General features: G+C 42.8%; 2 protein-coding genes across 2 annotated transcripts; one reads left to right on the forward strand and one right to left on the reverse strand.

Annotated features, from left to right (window-relative positions):
- Positions 1–146: 146 nt before the first annotated feature.
- LOC110001206 (chymotrypsin-like elastase family member 1) lies at positions 147–3,063 on the reverse strand. Its single transcript, XM_020656649.3, has 8 exons — positions 2,926–3,063; positions 2,717–2,811; positions 2,451–2,557; positions 1,941–2,069; positions 1,319–1,455; positions 740–885; positions 327–476; positions 147–241 (listed from the first exon to the last, which is right to left on the reverse strand). Exons 1-8 carry the CDS (start codon positions 2,957–2,959, stop codon positions 230–232), a joined length of 810 nt encoding a protein of 269 aa, XP_020512305.2. The 5' UTR covers positions 2,960–3,063; the 3' UTR covers positions 147–229.
- Positions 3,064–4,820: 1,757 nt separating this feature from the next.
- On the forward strand, positions 4,821–10,023 carry LOC110001198 (Golgi reassembly-stacking protein 1). Its single transcript, XM_065949074.1, has 9 exons — positions 4,821–5,044; positions 6,355–6,435; positions 7,302–7,505; positions 7,923–8,009; positions 8,111–8,241; positions 8,332–8,467; positions 8,545–8,662; positions 8,780–8,902; positions 9,069–10,023. The coding sequence occupies exons 1-9, from the start codon at positions 4,979–4,981 to the stop codon at positions 9,320–9,322; spliced, it is 1,200 nt and encodes a 399-aa protein (XP_065805146.1). The 5' UTR covers positions 4,821–4,978; the 3' UTR covers positions 9,323–10,023.
- Positions 10,024–13,608: the final 3,585 nt, after the last annotated feature.

Genomic DNA, 13,608 nt, shown 5'->3' on the forward strand with positions numbered 1-13,608 from the left:
ACCTGTCATTGTCACTTGTCAGGCAACACATTTCTGAGAAATTAAAAGGAGCCAGTCTGGTTTTAAAGCTACACATGATACACTGTCGCCACCCTGTGGTTGAATTAGGAGCTGCAAGCACATCCATGCAAGAATTACACACATGATGAATAAGATGCGTTTTTTATTTTATTTCAATGGTTCCATTCCACAGTGTGAGAAAAATCCCCTTTTTCCATCTGTAGTTTTTTTATCTGGTCACCTGGAGAGAAAACAAAACCAAAGAAACAGAAGTCAGGAAAGCTGATAAAATTTCAGAACCTCATGGTAGAGGGTAACACACTTACCGAGTAGATCCAGTCAGTGAAGAACGAGACTCTGGTGAAGACGGTGGGCTTCCTCACTTGGTTGCACATTCCAGCTGGACCGTAACTGACGACCCCGTGGATCCTCCAGACTCCGTCGATGAAACAGTTCAGGGGACCTCCGGAGTCGCCCTGTGACAGAAACAACAACAAAGAAAAGAAAAACAGAGAGAGACACACAAGAGTTATAGGGCAGAGCATCCCCCCTTTGGGCCTTGTGTCTTAAAAAAGCTGACACACACACACATGCACAAACAGGATCCTATGGACATGCACTGATCGAGGGATGCCAGGGTGGGGGGCCCACAAGGGGTTTGCACATGCTCCAGGTAAACTGGTTTTCAGGACCAAGCCGCCCCTGCATTAAGCTGATTTGTACATTTGTTTTTCATTACCTGGCACCCTGAAATGACTCCATCCCCTCCGGCACACACCATGCTCTTCCGAGCGAGGGTGCCCCACCACTCATGCTGTGAGCAGACTGAATGCTCCACCACGTTGATGGGCGCCACCTGCAGGATTTCAGGGACGCTCCCCATATCTGTGAGGAGAGTGGAGAGACATGCATTGATAATTTGCATTGGAAATAGGCACCACCCATGAAAAAGTCTGTGCCCTTGAACAGGCCTTTATCAGATTTAATTTTAGGATATCAGTGCATGCATGTCGGATAGCGTTAGTCTCCTCCTGGATAAGACTCTCCTCCTCGTCCTGTCTGCAATCGGCATGGCATTTACATTACAAAAAGAACGCCCACCCATCAAAAAAGAGGCGGTTTCATCAGTTATGTTGAGTCTTTGGATTTAAAATAAAATTTGGTGATCGTTGATTAAATTTAGGATGGACCATGTTTCTGATGATCTCTATGGGGGGCCCCAGAAAGCCTTCCCCACCTTCCCCTCTTATGGTCAAGTGTGTGTGTGTGTGTGTGTGTGTGTGTGTGTGTGTGTGTGTGTGTGTGTGTGTTTTCTTACAGTCCATCAGACCCCAACCAGTGATGTAACAAGTGAAGTCATGAGGGAGCATCTGTTCCGGGGCCGGGAGCTCGCCGATTGCAACATAGCCGTTGTCATAAACAGACTCAGCCAGCCTCATGATGGCGATGTCGTTTCTAAAAGAGAACCAAAACACATCCAACAAGAGAATCTTATCACCACGTTTTTATTATACAGAAAAGTTTGGACTGCCTCGGGTTCAGAGGGAGGAAGTACTACAACAAGTGGTAAATTGAGTTGCTAATTCTGTCTTTGTAGAGCACGTTTCAGTACAGGTAACAAAGTGCTTCACAGTGTGTAATGTAAACAAACCAGTAAACAAACCAGTAAACAAACCAGTAAAGCAAACAGACAAATAGAATGAACCAGTACTAAATCACAGAGTAAAAGCTTTTTTGTCAAAGAGTGTCTGAAGTAGAGAACTAAAAGGAGGGACTGATTCTGCAGGTCTGATCTCCTCTGGCAGTCTGGGGGGGCTCTGACAGTTAAAGACCCGCCCCCCTTTTGGTTTTCAGCCTGGACCTTTAAAGAGCCAGCAGAGCGCCACCAGAGGATCTCAGCCTGGTTCATAAGAGGGGGGTCTGACTTTCTGTCTTTTTACCCGTTGCCCAGGTCTCCGGTCCACTGAGGATGGATGTGGATCCTTTCCACGCTGATGAACTGCTCGCTGCCGTCGTACTCGTACAGGTTATACTCGCCAGCGACCACACGGTACCCCCTGGGATCCGTACTGAATAGAAGGAAGGAAAAACAAAGACGTGGATGTTAGCAACACTAGCTTCTGGCACACCAAAAACAATTCCTTTATTTCAAGTTTTTTGTGGCTGAAACTTAAACATACAGAGCTTTTATTTTGAAGTTGCACAGTTCATTCTTCCTGATTCCTGCTCCAAAAATAAATAAAAAACAGTAAATGTTGTTACTGTGTCGATGTTTACGAAATAATTATAAATATAAGAATCATTTTGTTTGTCAAAGCTTAACCTTAAATCCTCCTGAACTTAACAAAATAAAAGTCTTTATTTATTGTGAAGATTTACAGTTGGGGTTGTTACATTAGTTTGTTTACGAGTGTATAGAAATGTCAATAAAAAGTGATAAGAAAGCAAACCTGAGGATACAGTGAGCTGCTGTCATGATGTGGAAACCGTCGATGATAGAGCCTCCGCACATGTGGTAGTAAGAACCGTCATTGTATGAATCATACTGGAGAGAAATCTGAGAGGAAAACAAACACAAATCAAACACTCACTGATACAGAATCAATAAAAAAAAATTAAAAAATTAAAAACTTTTTGTATTTTCAAAAGAGCAAAACACACAAAATTGTATTTAATTGTTGTTGTATAAGAAAAAAAGTAATGATTCTGGTTTTACCTGCCACTTCCAGGTGTTGTGGTCGGCATTGCTGCCTCCGATGACCCTCTCATTGTGCACGTTGTGGTTGAAGGGCGCCTCAGCCCAGATGAGCCCTTACAGGAGAAAACATGAGCAGAGGGTAAAGCATCGTTTCTCTTTGTTCACACAGTCCCTCACTGAGACAGAGCGTAGATCGTTTTTTTTAGTCGACTTCAGGAACAACTCACCAATGCAGGACAGAAAAGCCACGAGCCCAAACATCTTGGAGCAGTTAGGAGTCAATGGCACGTTGGATTTTTTAAGTATTTATATCCCTGAGAGACAGAAAGACCTTCAGAAAGTGTTGGGCAATCGTTAAGTTTGGTGCCAATATTAGTAAATCAATGAGGATATTTCCTGAGTGTATTCCAGACATAAAAAAAACAACAAGTTTGAAACAGGAGCTTGTATTTATTATCACGGTGGGAAAGGAGCAGGTGTGTGCACATGCTGGACCATCTGTAAGGCGCGCAACTCAAACACAACTTTTCCTACAGATAGGCTAAGTGTTTGAACTTATCAACAACTCGGGGAAATGACAAAATGTTCCACAGACTGTTTACAGTTCTTTATTTTGTGATGTGTTTTTAGATGTGGGGCGGCTGTGGCTCAGTGGTGCATGTGCGATGTGTCCTTGGGCACGACACTTAACCCCAGGTTGCTCCTGCTGCTTTGTCGGTGGTGTATCAATGTGTATGTAAAGAAATATACAAGCTCAAGTCTATTCAGCGATCTAGTAGATCTAAAAACTGCTCAGATAATGTACAAGGCACACGATCATTTGCTTCTGAACAGTATTCAGAGTTTTTTTGAAACTAGAGAGAGCTGGTATGAACTAAGGGGAACAGGTGTGTATGGACAAACATAAAGAACAGGTGTGTAAGGACAAACATAAAGAACAGGTGTGTATGGACAAACATAAAGAACAGGTGTGTATGGACAAACATAAAGAACAGGTGTGTATGGACAAACATAAAGAACAGGTGTGTTTCAGTAAAAGGAGTTAACTTGTGGAATTAAGAATGTGTAGTTCACTTTCCAGATTTAAATTTTTGTTTATAAAATGTTTTTTAACAAATATAAACGGTCGGTTTGATTATCTTTTGTGAGTGTGACTTCTGTTTTGTTTTTTTGTTTGTTTCATTTGTTTTGTTTTGAAAGAAATTCTTGGAACAAATTTTGTTCTGATATGTTTTTTTGTAACCAAACTAGTCGTGTCTTAAATAATAAGATTTGTAATAAGGGTAGGTGTAATGAGCTAAAGCTTCAGCCGACACCTTTTGGTCAAAATGTTTTTGTTTTTTCTTGTGACTGAAATAAATGATTACTACTACTACCACTATTTACACAGGCTAATCCCATTCATACACATGTATACACCACCGACAAAGAAATTTGGGGTCAAGTTTCTTGCCCAAGGACACATCGGACATGTCGCTGCAGGAGCTGGGGATCAAGTCCTCAATACTTCCGGTTGAGAGACAATCGCCTCTACCACTGAGCCACAGCCGGCCCTCACTCGGAGTGTGACCTGTGGAGTAAAAGCTTTTAAGGAGTCAGAAGACTAGAACAGATACAAGCTCAAATCCATTTCTCATTTATATGAAGCTTTGTTCAAAAAGAATGATGAATATATAAAAAGTCATTTCTGCAACATACTTCTAGGCCAAACGTGCAACATAGCTGCAGTTATTATTTTAGTTTTTATTGTGATGCTGCATTGTTGTGATAAAGGGAACGACAGAAGAGGTTGTGAGTGACTTCAAACTTGCAGGTTCAGGTTCAGGTTCAGGTTCAGGTTCCTTTATTTGTACCTGTAGGTAGGTTTGGTTGCAGGGAGAGACACTTAATACAACACAGACAAAACATAAAACACACAAAGTGCAAATGGACTTTCCAATCACAGCTAATAAACCTGATCAACAAGTTGATCTGTAAAAGCTACAGAGCCGAGAACACCACAATAAATAAAACTTTATAAACTAGCCTCACTGTCCTATTTTCATGAATGAGATTAAAGCTTTAACCTTCGCCAAGGACGATGAATCGATCCCTGCTCAGCTCGATTGCTCTGGCATCTTTATTTATTAGCTTTGCCTGCTGTGCCTCCTCTCTCTTCTTCTCTCTCCTGTCGGCGCTAAGCTAGCTCCAACCAGGCTGAATATCTTTCAGTAATGACTTCTAGCACCTCTGTCCCTCAGTGACATCCATCCACACATCTGTACGGGACAGCAGAGAGCCATGGGGCTGCCACAGAGCTCCTTCCTGTCGGACGGGGGGACTAGTTGTGGATATCATGTCCACGGGGTACGTTGCAGCGAGGTCCCTGAACGCACCGCCGGTCACTTTCTGAACGTGTTTTTTTAAAGATAATTTACCTGCAAAATCTAAAAGTGTGGTGCATGCATTGTTTCTGCATTAATCTAAGAAGTTTAGCTGCTTCTTTGTGACTGTCATGTGTTTGTCTGTCAGTGTGGTGTTACGTTAGAACTCGTGGTGTCCGCCCATGATGAGCTGGCATTTGGCAAACACCCAAACAAACTGTTTAGCATTTAGCAAAGACTGCAGCTGTGTAATAATGCACAAACTGAAGCTCTGAAGTGTGAGTTATCATCTTTAAATATCAACTTGTTCACCAGGCTGGGTGAACAAGGGTGCAGGTGTTATGTCGAGAAATGCACACCCTGCCGGAAGTGTTTTAAAACAGTATAAATCTTGTCTGTGAAGTTCATTCTTATTGAAGTGAAGTGTTCTTCTTGTTCTGCAGACTCGGTAGAAAAGGCTTTTTCATTAACCTGCAGATATCTGACTCCAAACTGTGTTTGACTCTTAAGTGTCTGTAGAGGAAATTTAAGGATGGATGCAAAATACTATGAGGGACAAAAAATGACTAAAGTATAAAGAAATACATAAATGCATCTATATATATATATATATATATATATATATATATATATATATATATATATATATATATATGCAACAGTTCATATACAAATTAATATATAAATAAATATATTCTTATATTTATTTATGTATTTCTGTGTCCATGTTGTTCAAGGAAAAGTAAATATGTAAATTAAGTGGGCCGTCCTAACATTACTGAAGTAGGATTGGTCAATTTTGAAAAACAGACAGAAGCAAATTTCCATAAATACTTTTCCTCTTACGACCTGGACACAGAAATAAATAGATGTGTAAATGTAAAAATACGGAAATAAATTAATAACTCAATTAATGTGGAAATGTATGTATTGATACAGATATAACTGTAGAAATAAGCTAATAAATGAATAAATACATGTAAAAATATATAAATAGACTTTTTCATTAACAAATTGTATTTATTATTTATTCATTGATGTATTGTTTTCAGCATTTATTTATTTATTGTTTTATTTATACTTTAGTCATTTTTTTGTCCCTCATAAAATACGGCAGTGTAGAAATTGTGTCTGCCATAATTTGCACTGTCCTGCAAAGTGCATGCATTTCTCTGCATGACACAGGACCCCCCCCTAAATTCTGGACAGTGTGATATCATTACTTGACACAAGGGGGCGACATAACACAGCCCTCTGAGTGTTAAATCATTCTTGTGTTGATTCATATTTCAGATCCAGGAGGACTCTCCTGCATTCAAATCTGGTCTGGAGCCCTTCTTTGACTTCATCCTCTCCATAGGAAACACCCGACTCGTGAGTAGACGCCCTGATGCTTTAGTGGAGGTCGCTTTTACATCCATTGTAAATATTATCTAAGAGAAATCAGTGCACGACAAACACTGGGATAAATTGACTGGATTATAATGAATGCAGGAGTGGGAATGATATCATGAGATTAAGAACAATGACTTCCTTTTATGTCTTGATTATAATAAACAGAATGTGGAATCAACAGGGGGATCTATACTTTGTCAAACATATCAAGTCTTTAGTCAGAATTTTATCGAACAGCAAAGATTTATTTCTTAGTTTTCTCTTGGTTCTGACTCGATGCAGTTTCTGTTTTGCTGTAATATGATTTTATTTCCTTTTGAACATCATTTTATTGATTTCTGCCTCGACAGAGTTCTTTCTCTCCCTCTCCACAATGAAGTTAAAACATCAGGCATGAGTCACAGCGGCCCCTCCCAGCCTGCTATAATCTTATTTTATATCTTTTTACATAACAGCTGCTTCCCCCCGTCGTCTCTCATCGTCACAGCTGGAAAAGCCCAAACGTCTCTGTGGGGAACTTTCCGGAACAGTGAAGCCGCCGAGAGGCTGAGCTCGGGACTCGTACCAAAACAATCACTGAGACACCAAAAATATGTTTTAGTTTCTATTCAACCTTCATGATAACGTGCATTAACTCATAATCAAAAGAATCACAGTGAGAGCAAAAACTAAAATATGAAGACCCAGCTCGCCCTCTCTTGAGCCACATCCCCACCCATACCCATGTGACCCGCTGTGCCCCCTGCTCCACCTTATACTACAATAAATTAAATCCTAAACACAACCCGTTACAAACCGTAATCTTAAAAACAAGACTTTGATTCATTCAATCTGTATTTCTGTAGAGTAAAGAAAGCGACCTGCTCAAAGACCTGCTCAAAGCTAACGTGGAGAAAGCGGTCAAACTGGAAGTGTACAACTCCAAAACCCAGCGGGTGAGGGAACTGGAGGTGACACCCAGTAACATGTGGGGCGGTCAGGGTCTGCTGGGCGCGAGCGTCCGCTTCTGCAGCTTCGAGGGAGCCAATGAGAACGTTTGGCATGTCTTGGTAAGTCGAGCTTTCATTAATATTTTTATTAATTACATTTTTTATTGAGTCATAAGTTTCCAGTGGAGGGAGGTTTTCAGAGGAGTTCAGGGGTTTCTTTACACCCAATAAAAAGTCAGATTCTTGTCAGCTTGGGAACACCAAATACGCAAACGTTGGTGTTTCTCTCGTACTTAAAGGTCACATGATGCTAAATCCACTGAAATAGAGGGGTTTATAGACATGATCAAATTCAGGATCAGAGTGGATTTAGAACAAGAAACTTCACACACATGTTTTGAGGAGCTCTGAGATTTATTTATACTGGTTTTAAAAAATGAGAATATGTGACCTTTAAGATCTCATATAACAGTACGATTTCAGGTAAATTGAAATCATACACCATGTGAATAATTAAATAAACACCATATTTTTCAGGATGTTGAGTCCAGTTCTCCTGCAGCTTTGGCCGGCCTCATGGCTCACAGTGACTTCATTGTGGGAGCTGACCAGGTGCTGCAAGACGTAAGCTTTCCCTGTTGGTCTTTTTACTAAATAAATGGGAACCAAAACATATTCATGAACATGATTTTAAATTCCTCCCTTTTGTTTTATCCCCAATCCAGTCAGAAGATTTCTTCTCTCTGATTGAAGCCAATGAGGGGAAACCTCTGAAGCTGCTGGTGTATAACACACACACGGAGCACTGCAGGGAGGTGGTGGTGACTCCAAACGGAGCGTGGGGAGGAGAGGGAAGGTAGGGGACTCCTCATGTCGACCCCAATATTGACAGACTCATAAAAACATGTGTAGTTACACCCTGGTTTCATTTGTCTTTAAAAATTAGCTTAGGCTGCGGCATCGGCTACGGCTACTTGCACAGAATCCCGACTCGTGCAGCTCAGACCAGCGACCAGAACAACCAGACTGAATCAGCTGTGATTCACAGTGAGGACGAGCTGGCTCCACCTGAACACACTGAGGTGTGTGTTATTACATCTCACTATTATTCAGCATTCAAAGACTTGTGTTGAGTTGAAACCATGTTTTCTGTTCTTAGGTGCCTCCAGCTGCAGAGATCGACCCCTCCAGGGTCAGCACTTTAGATTTAAATCAAATCAGAGACGCTGTGCAGGACGTGTGTGAGACCTCACCCACACAGCCCGCTGTACACTCAGGTAACCACATCTTAATTTAAGAAGACAGAATGTCTTCTCTGCGCCTGATTCAGTCGACGCTCTCCGTCTTTTTAACACAGATTTGAATACATATGTTTGTCTTTTTTTAAATTGCAGATATTTCCAATGTACCCGAAGCAAAGACTCCAGATTTGTCCGACCTGGTTTCAAACGACGACACTGACCAGAACTCCATGCTCGATAATTCTGCAGACAACTCTTGTGATCAGAGTAGTCTGGGTAAGAACCTCTGCACCCTCTACAAGAGACATTCAAATGTGACTCTCAGTAGACCATTATCATGACATGTTCCATCCTGCACAGTTCTTAAAAAAAACAGCATAAAAAAATATCCAGAAGTAGATCCTCCGCTCTAACATCACTTGTGTTTATTCACTTTTTACAGCCGCCTCCTCTGTTGACCAGCGACCTCCGTCTCCAGAGAGAGAAGAAGAAGAAGAATCAGAGACCCGGGAGGCAGAGCACCCGGCCGTCACCGACCCCGTCACAGAAACGGACGACGACCTTGTGATCCTTGAGGTCGCCGCAGAAAACCCGAGTGACACAAGAGGAGCCCTAGAGGTGCAGGATGGTACAGATGTGGGACCCATGAGCTCGGGGAGTAAACTGGAGGAAGAGGCTGCAGCGTCAGAGTATTAGTGACCTGTTGAAGTGGTAGCTGGTACCTGTTGGCTTTGCCATAGAGATGAAGAAGAGCTTCCATAACGATTGTAAGTTTCATCACTGGAACTCTATTTTTAGTTTAATTTATAAACGGCACACTGCATGCTCTAATTGCACATTTTTAAGATGATAGTCTGTTGACCTGAGAGTAGATCCCGATGGTCAACACTTTTTAATTTATGCTGCATATTGAATGTCCTAACACGAAGCCGGATGAAGCCTTAGCCGAGAGTTAGCTGCTGTTTAAAAAACCATCCTGGTTTTTGTACTATGAAGCCAAAAGGTCAGAAAAACATTTTGTCCTAATCATCTGCTGATAAGATGAAACTCTGTTCAAAAAGTAAAGAAATAGAGAGTTCCTGCAGACACATCATGGCGGTTTAGTGTTTTTTATACTTTGGGATTTTGGGGGTTAAAGGTTTTTTATTTTGGATGGGAAACATTTCAAATGTTCGTTAGTTTTAACCATCTTTGCCTTACTGTATGTTTCATCTTAAATTCCCTCTGACTGTAACTTCCTCTTTTACTGATGACGGTGTTAATGAGCGAGCTGTGATTGATGCTGTGCTCTGATTGGTTCACGTTCACTCTATGTGTTGAAAAGGTTTTTGTTTCAGAGTTTTATGTCTAAATGAGAGTATTGAAATATTTATAAAAAAAATGAATTGTTGAAGATCAACCTGCAGCTGTGCAAAGTCTCATTATTTCATCCTACAAACATCGAGATAGACGTACAAACATGGGCTCTGGAGGCTCTGGAGGCTCTGGAGGCTCTGGAGGCTCATCGATGGCGGTCTCCATGCTGGAGAAGGAGATGTATGCGTGCATGTGTTTGTGCATACATGTGTGGGTACTAATAAATCTGTAAGTGTGGAGCGTTCAGAAACAGAACGAAGCTGTTTTCAGACAGCAGGTGTCAGCAAACACCTCACTATATCGAAACCACTTTTCTTCCTTACATACAGAAATCCATCCACTGGATTATGTTTTTTTAAAATCACATTTTAATGATGAAAGGAAACATGAAGGGTCTCTTTGTTCTGCCTCTGCAAAACCCAGATCTCCTTTAATGAAATGTTCTGTACACGCTGTGTTTCGCAGAACAAGAGCAGCTTGCATCAGTGAGACAAAGTTAACAAACGATGCCGCTCAGGCGCACTGACGTTCAGCATCATCCACAGCTGCATATACTGAGTGATATTATTGAGCTGAAACTGGAAAAGCCCCTTTTGAGAAGCAGAGGAAAGTAGGGCACATCCATTTTTAATTCAGAGATATTCAGATTTTGAAGTCGTTTTGATGAGATCCAAAAAATGCAACAACAAAAAAAAGAATCTTAGCGGGGAAGCTCCAGTGGCATTGGGGGGGAATATGCTTCAATTATTTACCAGGATCCTCCTTGGTTGAAGAGGGGGGATGGGAGAGAGAGAGAGAGAGAGAGAGAGAGAGAGAGAGAGAGAGAGAGAGAGAGAGAGAGAGAGAGAGAGAGAGAGAGAGAGAGAGAGAGGAGAGAGAGAGAGAGAGAGAGAGAGGAGAGAGAGAGAGAGAGAGAGAGAGAGAGAGAGAGAGGAGAGAGAGAGAGAGAGGAGAGAGAGAGAGAGAGAGTGCTCCTCTAAGGGAAGCCTCCCTCTGGCACACCTGTGTGGGGTGTGTTAAATGGGGGGTGATTACATTTCTGAGACGAATACGGAGCAGCTCATTGGCTCATCTTCTGCCTACACACACACACACACACACACACACACACACACACACACACACACACACACACACACACACATAAAGTGAGGTGGTTGGAATATTCCAGGAGAAAACCCCCCCATCGAGTAATTGAGCACAGGGTTTGATTGGATGGTTTTAATGATTTCTTGCGTGCACGTGACCTCACGTGACCTCAGGGGTGGATGTTCTCTTTTGTTGCCTCTGTGTAATCTCTGCAGCATGACGATAGCTTTGTGTGAAGAAGCAGCCTGCGGCAGAAGCCAGCAGCTGTGTGTGTGCGTGCAGAGGAGGAGCTGAGGGGTGAAGTGTAAAGGGGGGCCACCTCTGGATGTTACATGCCCTGTCGTTTCTGAGACTCTTTTCAAAGGACATTGTGACGCAGCTGAACCCACTTGTCAGCTCAGCTTTATCTCAACCCCTCAGAGGCTCCAACATATAGAGAGAGAGAGGGAGAGAGAGAGAGAGGAGGGAGAGAGAGAGAGGAGAGGGGAGAGGGAGAGAGAGGGAGAGAGAGAGAGAGAGAGGAGAGGGAGAGAGAGAGAGCGAGAGAAGAGGAGAGAGAGGAGGAGAGAGAGAGAGGAGAGAGGCTCTAACATATAGAAGAGAGAGGGAGAGAGAGGAGAGAGAGAGAGGGAGAGGAGAGAGAGGAGAGAGAGGCTCCAACATAGAGAGAGAGGGAGAGACAGAGAGAGAGAGGAGGGAGAGAGAGAGAGGAGAGAGGGCTCTAACATATAGAGAGAGAGAGGAGAGAGAGGAGGAGAGAGAGAGAGGAGAGAGAGAGAGAGAGAGAGGGGGAGAGAGAGAGAGAGAGAGAGGAGAGAGGCTCTAACATATAGAGAGAGAGGGAGAGAGAGAGGAGAGAGGGGAGAGAGATGAGAGAGAGAGGGAGAGAGGGCTCCAACATATAGAGAGAGAGAGAGGAGAGAGAGAGAGAGAGACAGAGAGAGAGGGAGAGACAGAGAGAGAGAGAGAGGAGAGAGAGAGACACAGAGAGAGACAGAGAGAGAGAGACAGAGAGAGAGAGAGAGAGAGAGAGAGAGAGAGACACACAGAGAGACAGAGAGAGAGACAGAGAGAGAGAGAGGAAGACACGGTTGGAGGTAAAGAGTGATAAAGGTATTGAATGTATTGAATGTATTTGATTGAGGGTGGTCACACAGCTTGCATGTTATTGGCTTATTAGTGTAAAAGTGTCGATCATCGTGCATTCAAGTGAGAAATCCTCCGTTTCACGATTCACATGTGTTGGCAAATTCCCCACCACACTCTCAGACTTCTATTTTCAGTTTTGTCACCTTCCAGCCCTCCTCACAGTTTCTTGGTGCGATGGCGTCTATATTTGGATCTTTCTGCACACAAGTATCACACTGTGTTCTGTGCATACCACGGCTTGGAGATAATCTCAGTGAGTGTCTGTCTGTGGTTTACCTCAAAGATTACATTGATACATGCAACAGGGCTGTCGCTCTGAGGAGGCAGGATTTATTACAACGTTGTTTTTCATCTCTTGCTGTTATTAGAACATGGATCTGTGTTATTGTTTACATATTCATTTGCTTTGACATCTTGTTGTGGATTGTTTAAGAATATGAACAAATGTCACATTTTGGTTGTTTCCAGGTGATTAAGATCTCCAAGAAATAACAAATGTTCAAGCCCCTCAGTGAGCAGATGAAGAGTCCGTATAGCGTGTAGCTCAGAAGCCGTGCTGAGGCAGAGGGATGCTTTGAGCCAAATGCTAACGTCAGCATGTTGACATGCTCTCAACAACGGGAGCTCAGAGATGTGCCCAGGCTTTATGTTCCCAGAGTCCAAGTTCCTCTGCATGATGACACCCTGAAAAGGACTTTCACAGGTTCTCAAAAGTGTCCCGAAGATGTCTCACCTCGAGACCTCAGGTACGTAGCTGACCTGATTGACAGGTGGGCGCGGTGTAACGGTTTGTCAGGAGGTTTAAAACCCGCCTCAGCTCCAGCTCTCAGCCTGTCGTTAGGTTGACTGAAAGTTAGACTGAGACAGCATTTCCAGCATGGAGACCGCCATCGAGGGGACTCCAGCGCCCCCTGCAGGAACAGACAGAGACCGCCATCGAGGGGACTCCAGCGCCCCCTGCAGGAACAGACAGGTGACGTCACTCAGGATTCATCCATTAATATTTACAGTCCATGGTCAAAACTTTGCATCTTTACCAGAAGTTTGAGATGTATTTCTATGATAAAGTAAAATATGTGACGCTGTTAGAGCGGCCTTACTTTAACTCTCTGATCCAGTTCTACACTCCCTCCATTGATGATGATGATGGTGATGACGATGGTTTTTGTTTGATAAAGACGACTTATAAGATGGTTTCTATACTGATTAGAGCTCTCAAGAACTGCCCTCAATGTTGTGCTTTGCCTCTGGTCACTTCCTGTCAGCACCTGTGTGTCCAATCAGACTCAAAGCTGATCGTTTGCTCTTACTGACATTGTTCCCTTTTTTCTAGATCCTTGCTTGTGTTGTTCTTACTCTCTGATGTACGTCGCTTTGGAGAAAAGTGT

This window comes from Labrus bergylta, chromosome 20 (assembly GCF_963930695.1).
Source record: "Labrus bergylta chromosome 20, fLabBer1.1, whole genome shotgun sequence".
In the NCBI taxonomy this organism is placed as follows: domain Eukaryota; kingdom Metazoa; phylum Chordata; class Actinopteri; order Labriformes; family Labridae; genus Labrus; species Labrus bergylta.

Bases quoted from the DNA above. Each gene is read 5' to 3' on its own strand.
- LOC110001206 (XM_020656649.3), bottom strand. From the start codon at position 2,959: ATGTTTGGGCTCGTGGCTTTTCTGTCCTGCATTG. The intron at 2,558-2,716 runs GTAAAACCAGAA...TTTTCCTCTCAG, and splicing joins ACAACACCTGGAAGTGGCAG to ATTTCTCTCCAGTATGATTC. The intron at 477-739 runs GTAATGAAAAAC...TTTCTGTCACAG, and splicing joins GAGTCATTTCAGGGTGCCAG to GGCGACTCCGGAGGTCCCCT.
- LOC110001198 (XM_065949074.1), top strand. From the start codon at position 4,979: ATGGGGCTGCCACAGAGCTCCTTCCTGTCGGACGGGGGGACTAGTTGT. The intron at 8,010-8,110 runs GTAAGCTTTCCC...TCCCCAATCCAG, and splicing joins CTGACCAGGTGCTGCAAGAC to TCAGAAGATTTCTTCTCTCT. The intron at 8,468-8,544 runs GTGTGTGTTATT...TTCTGTTCTTAG, and splicing joins CTCCACCTGAACACACTGAG to GTGCCTCCAGCTGCAGAGAT.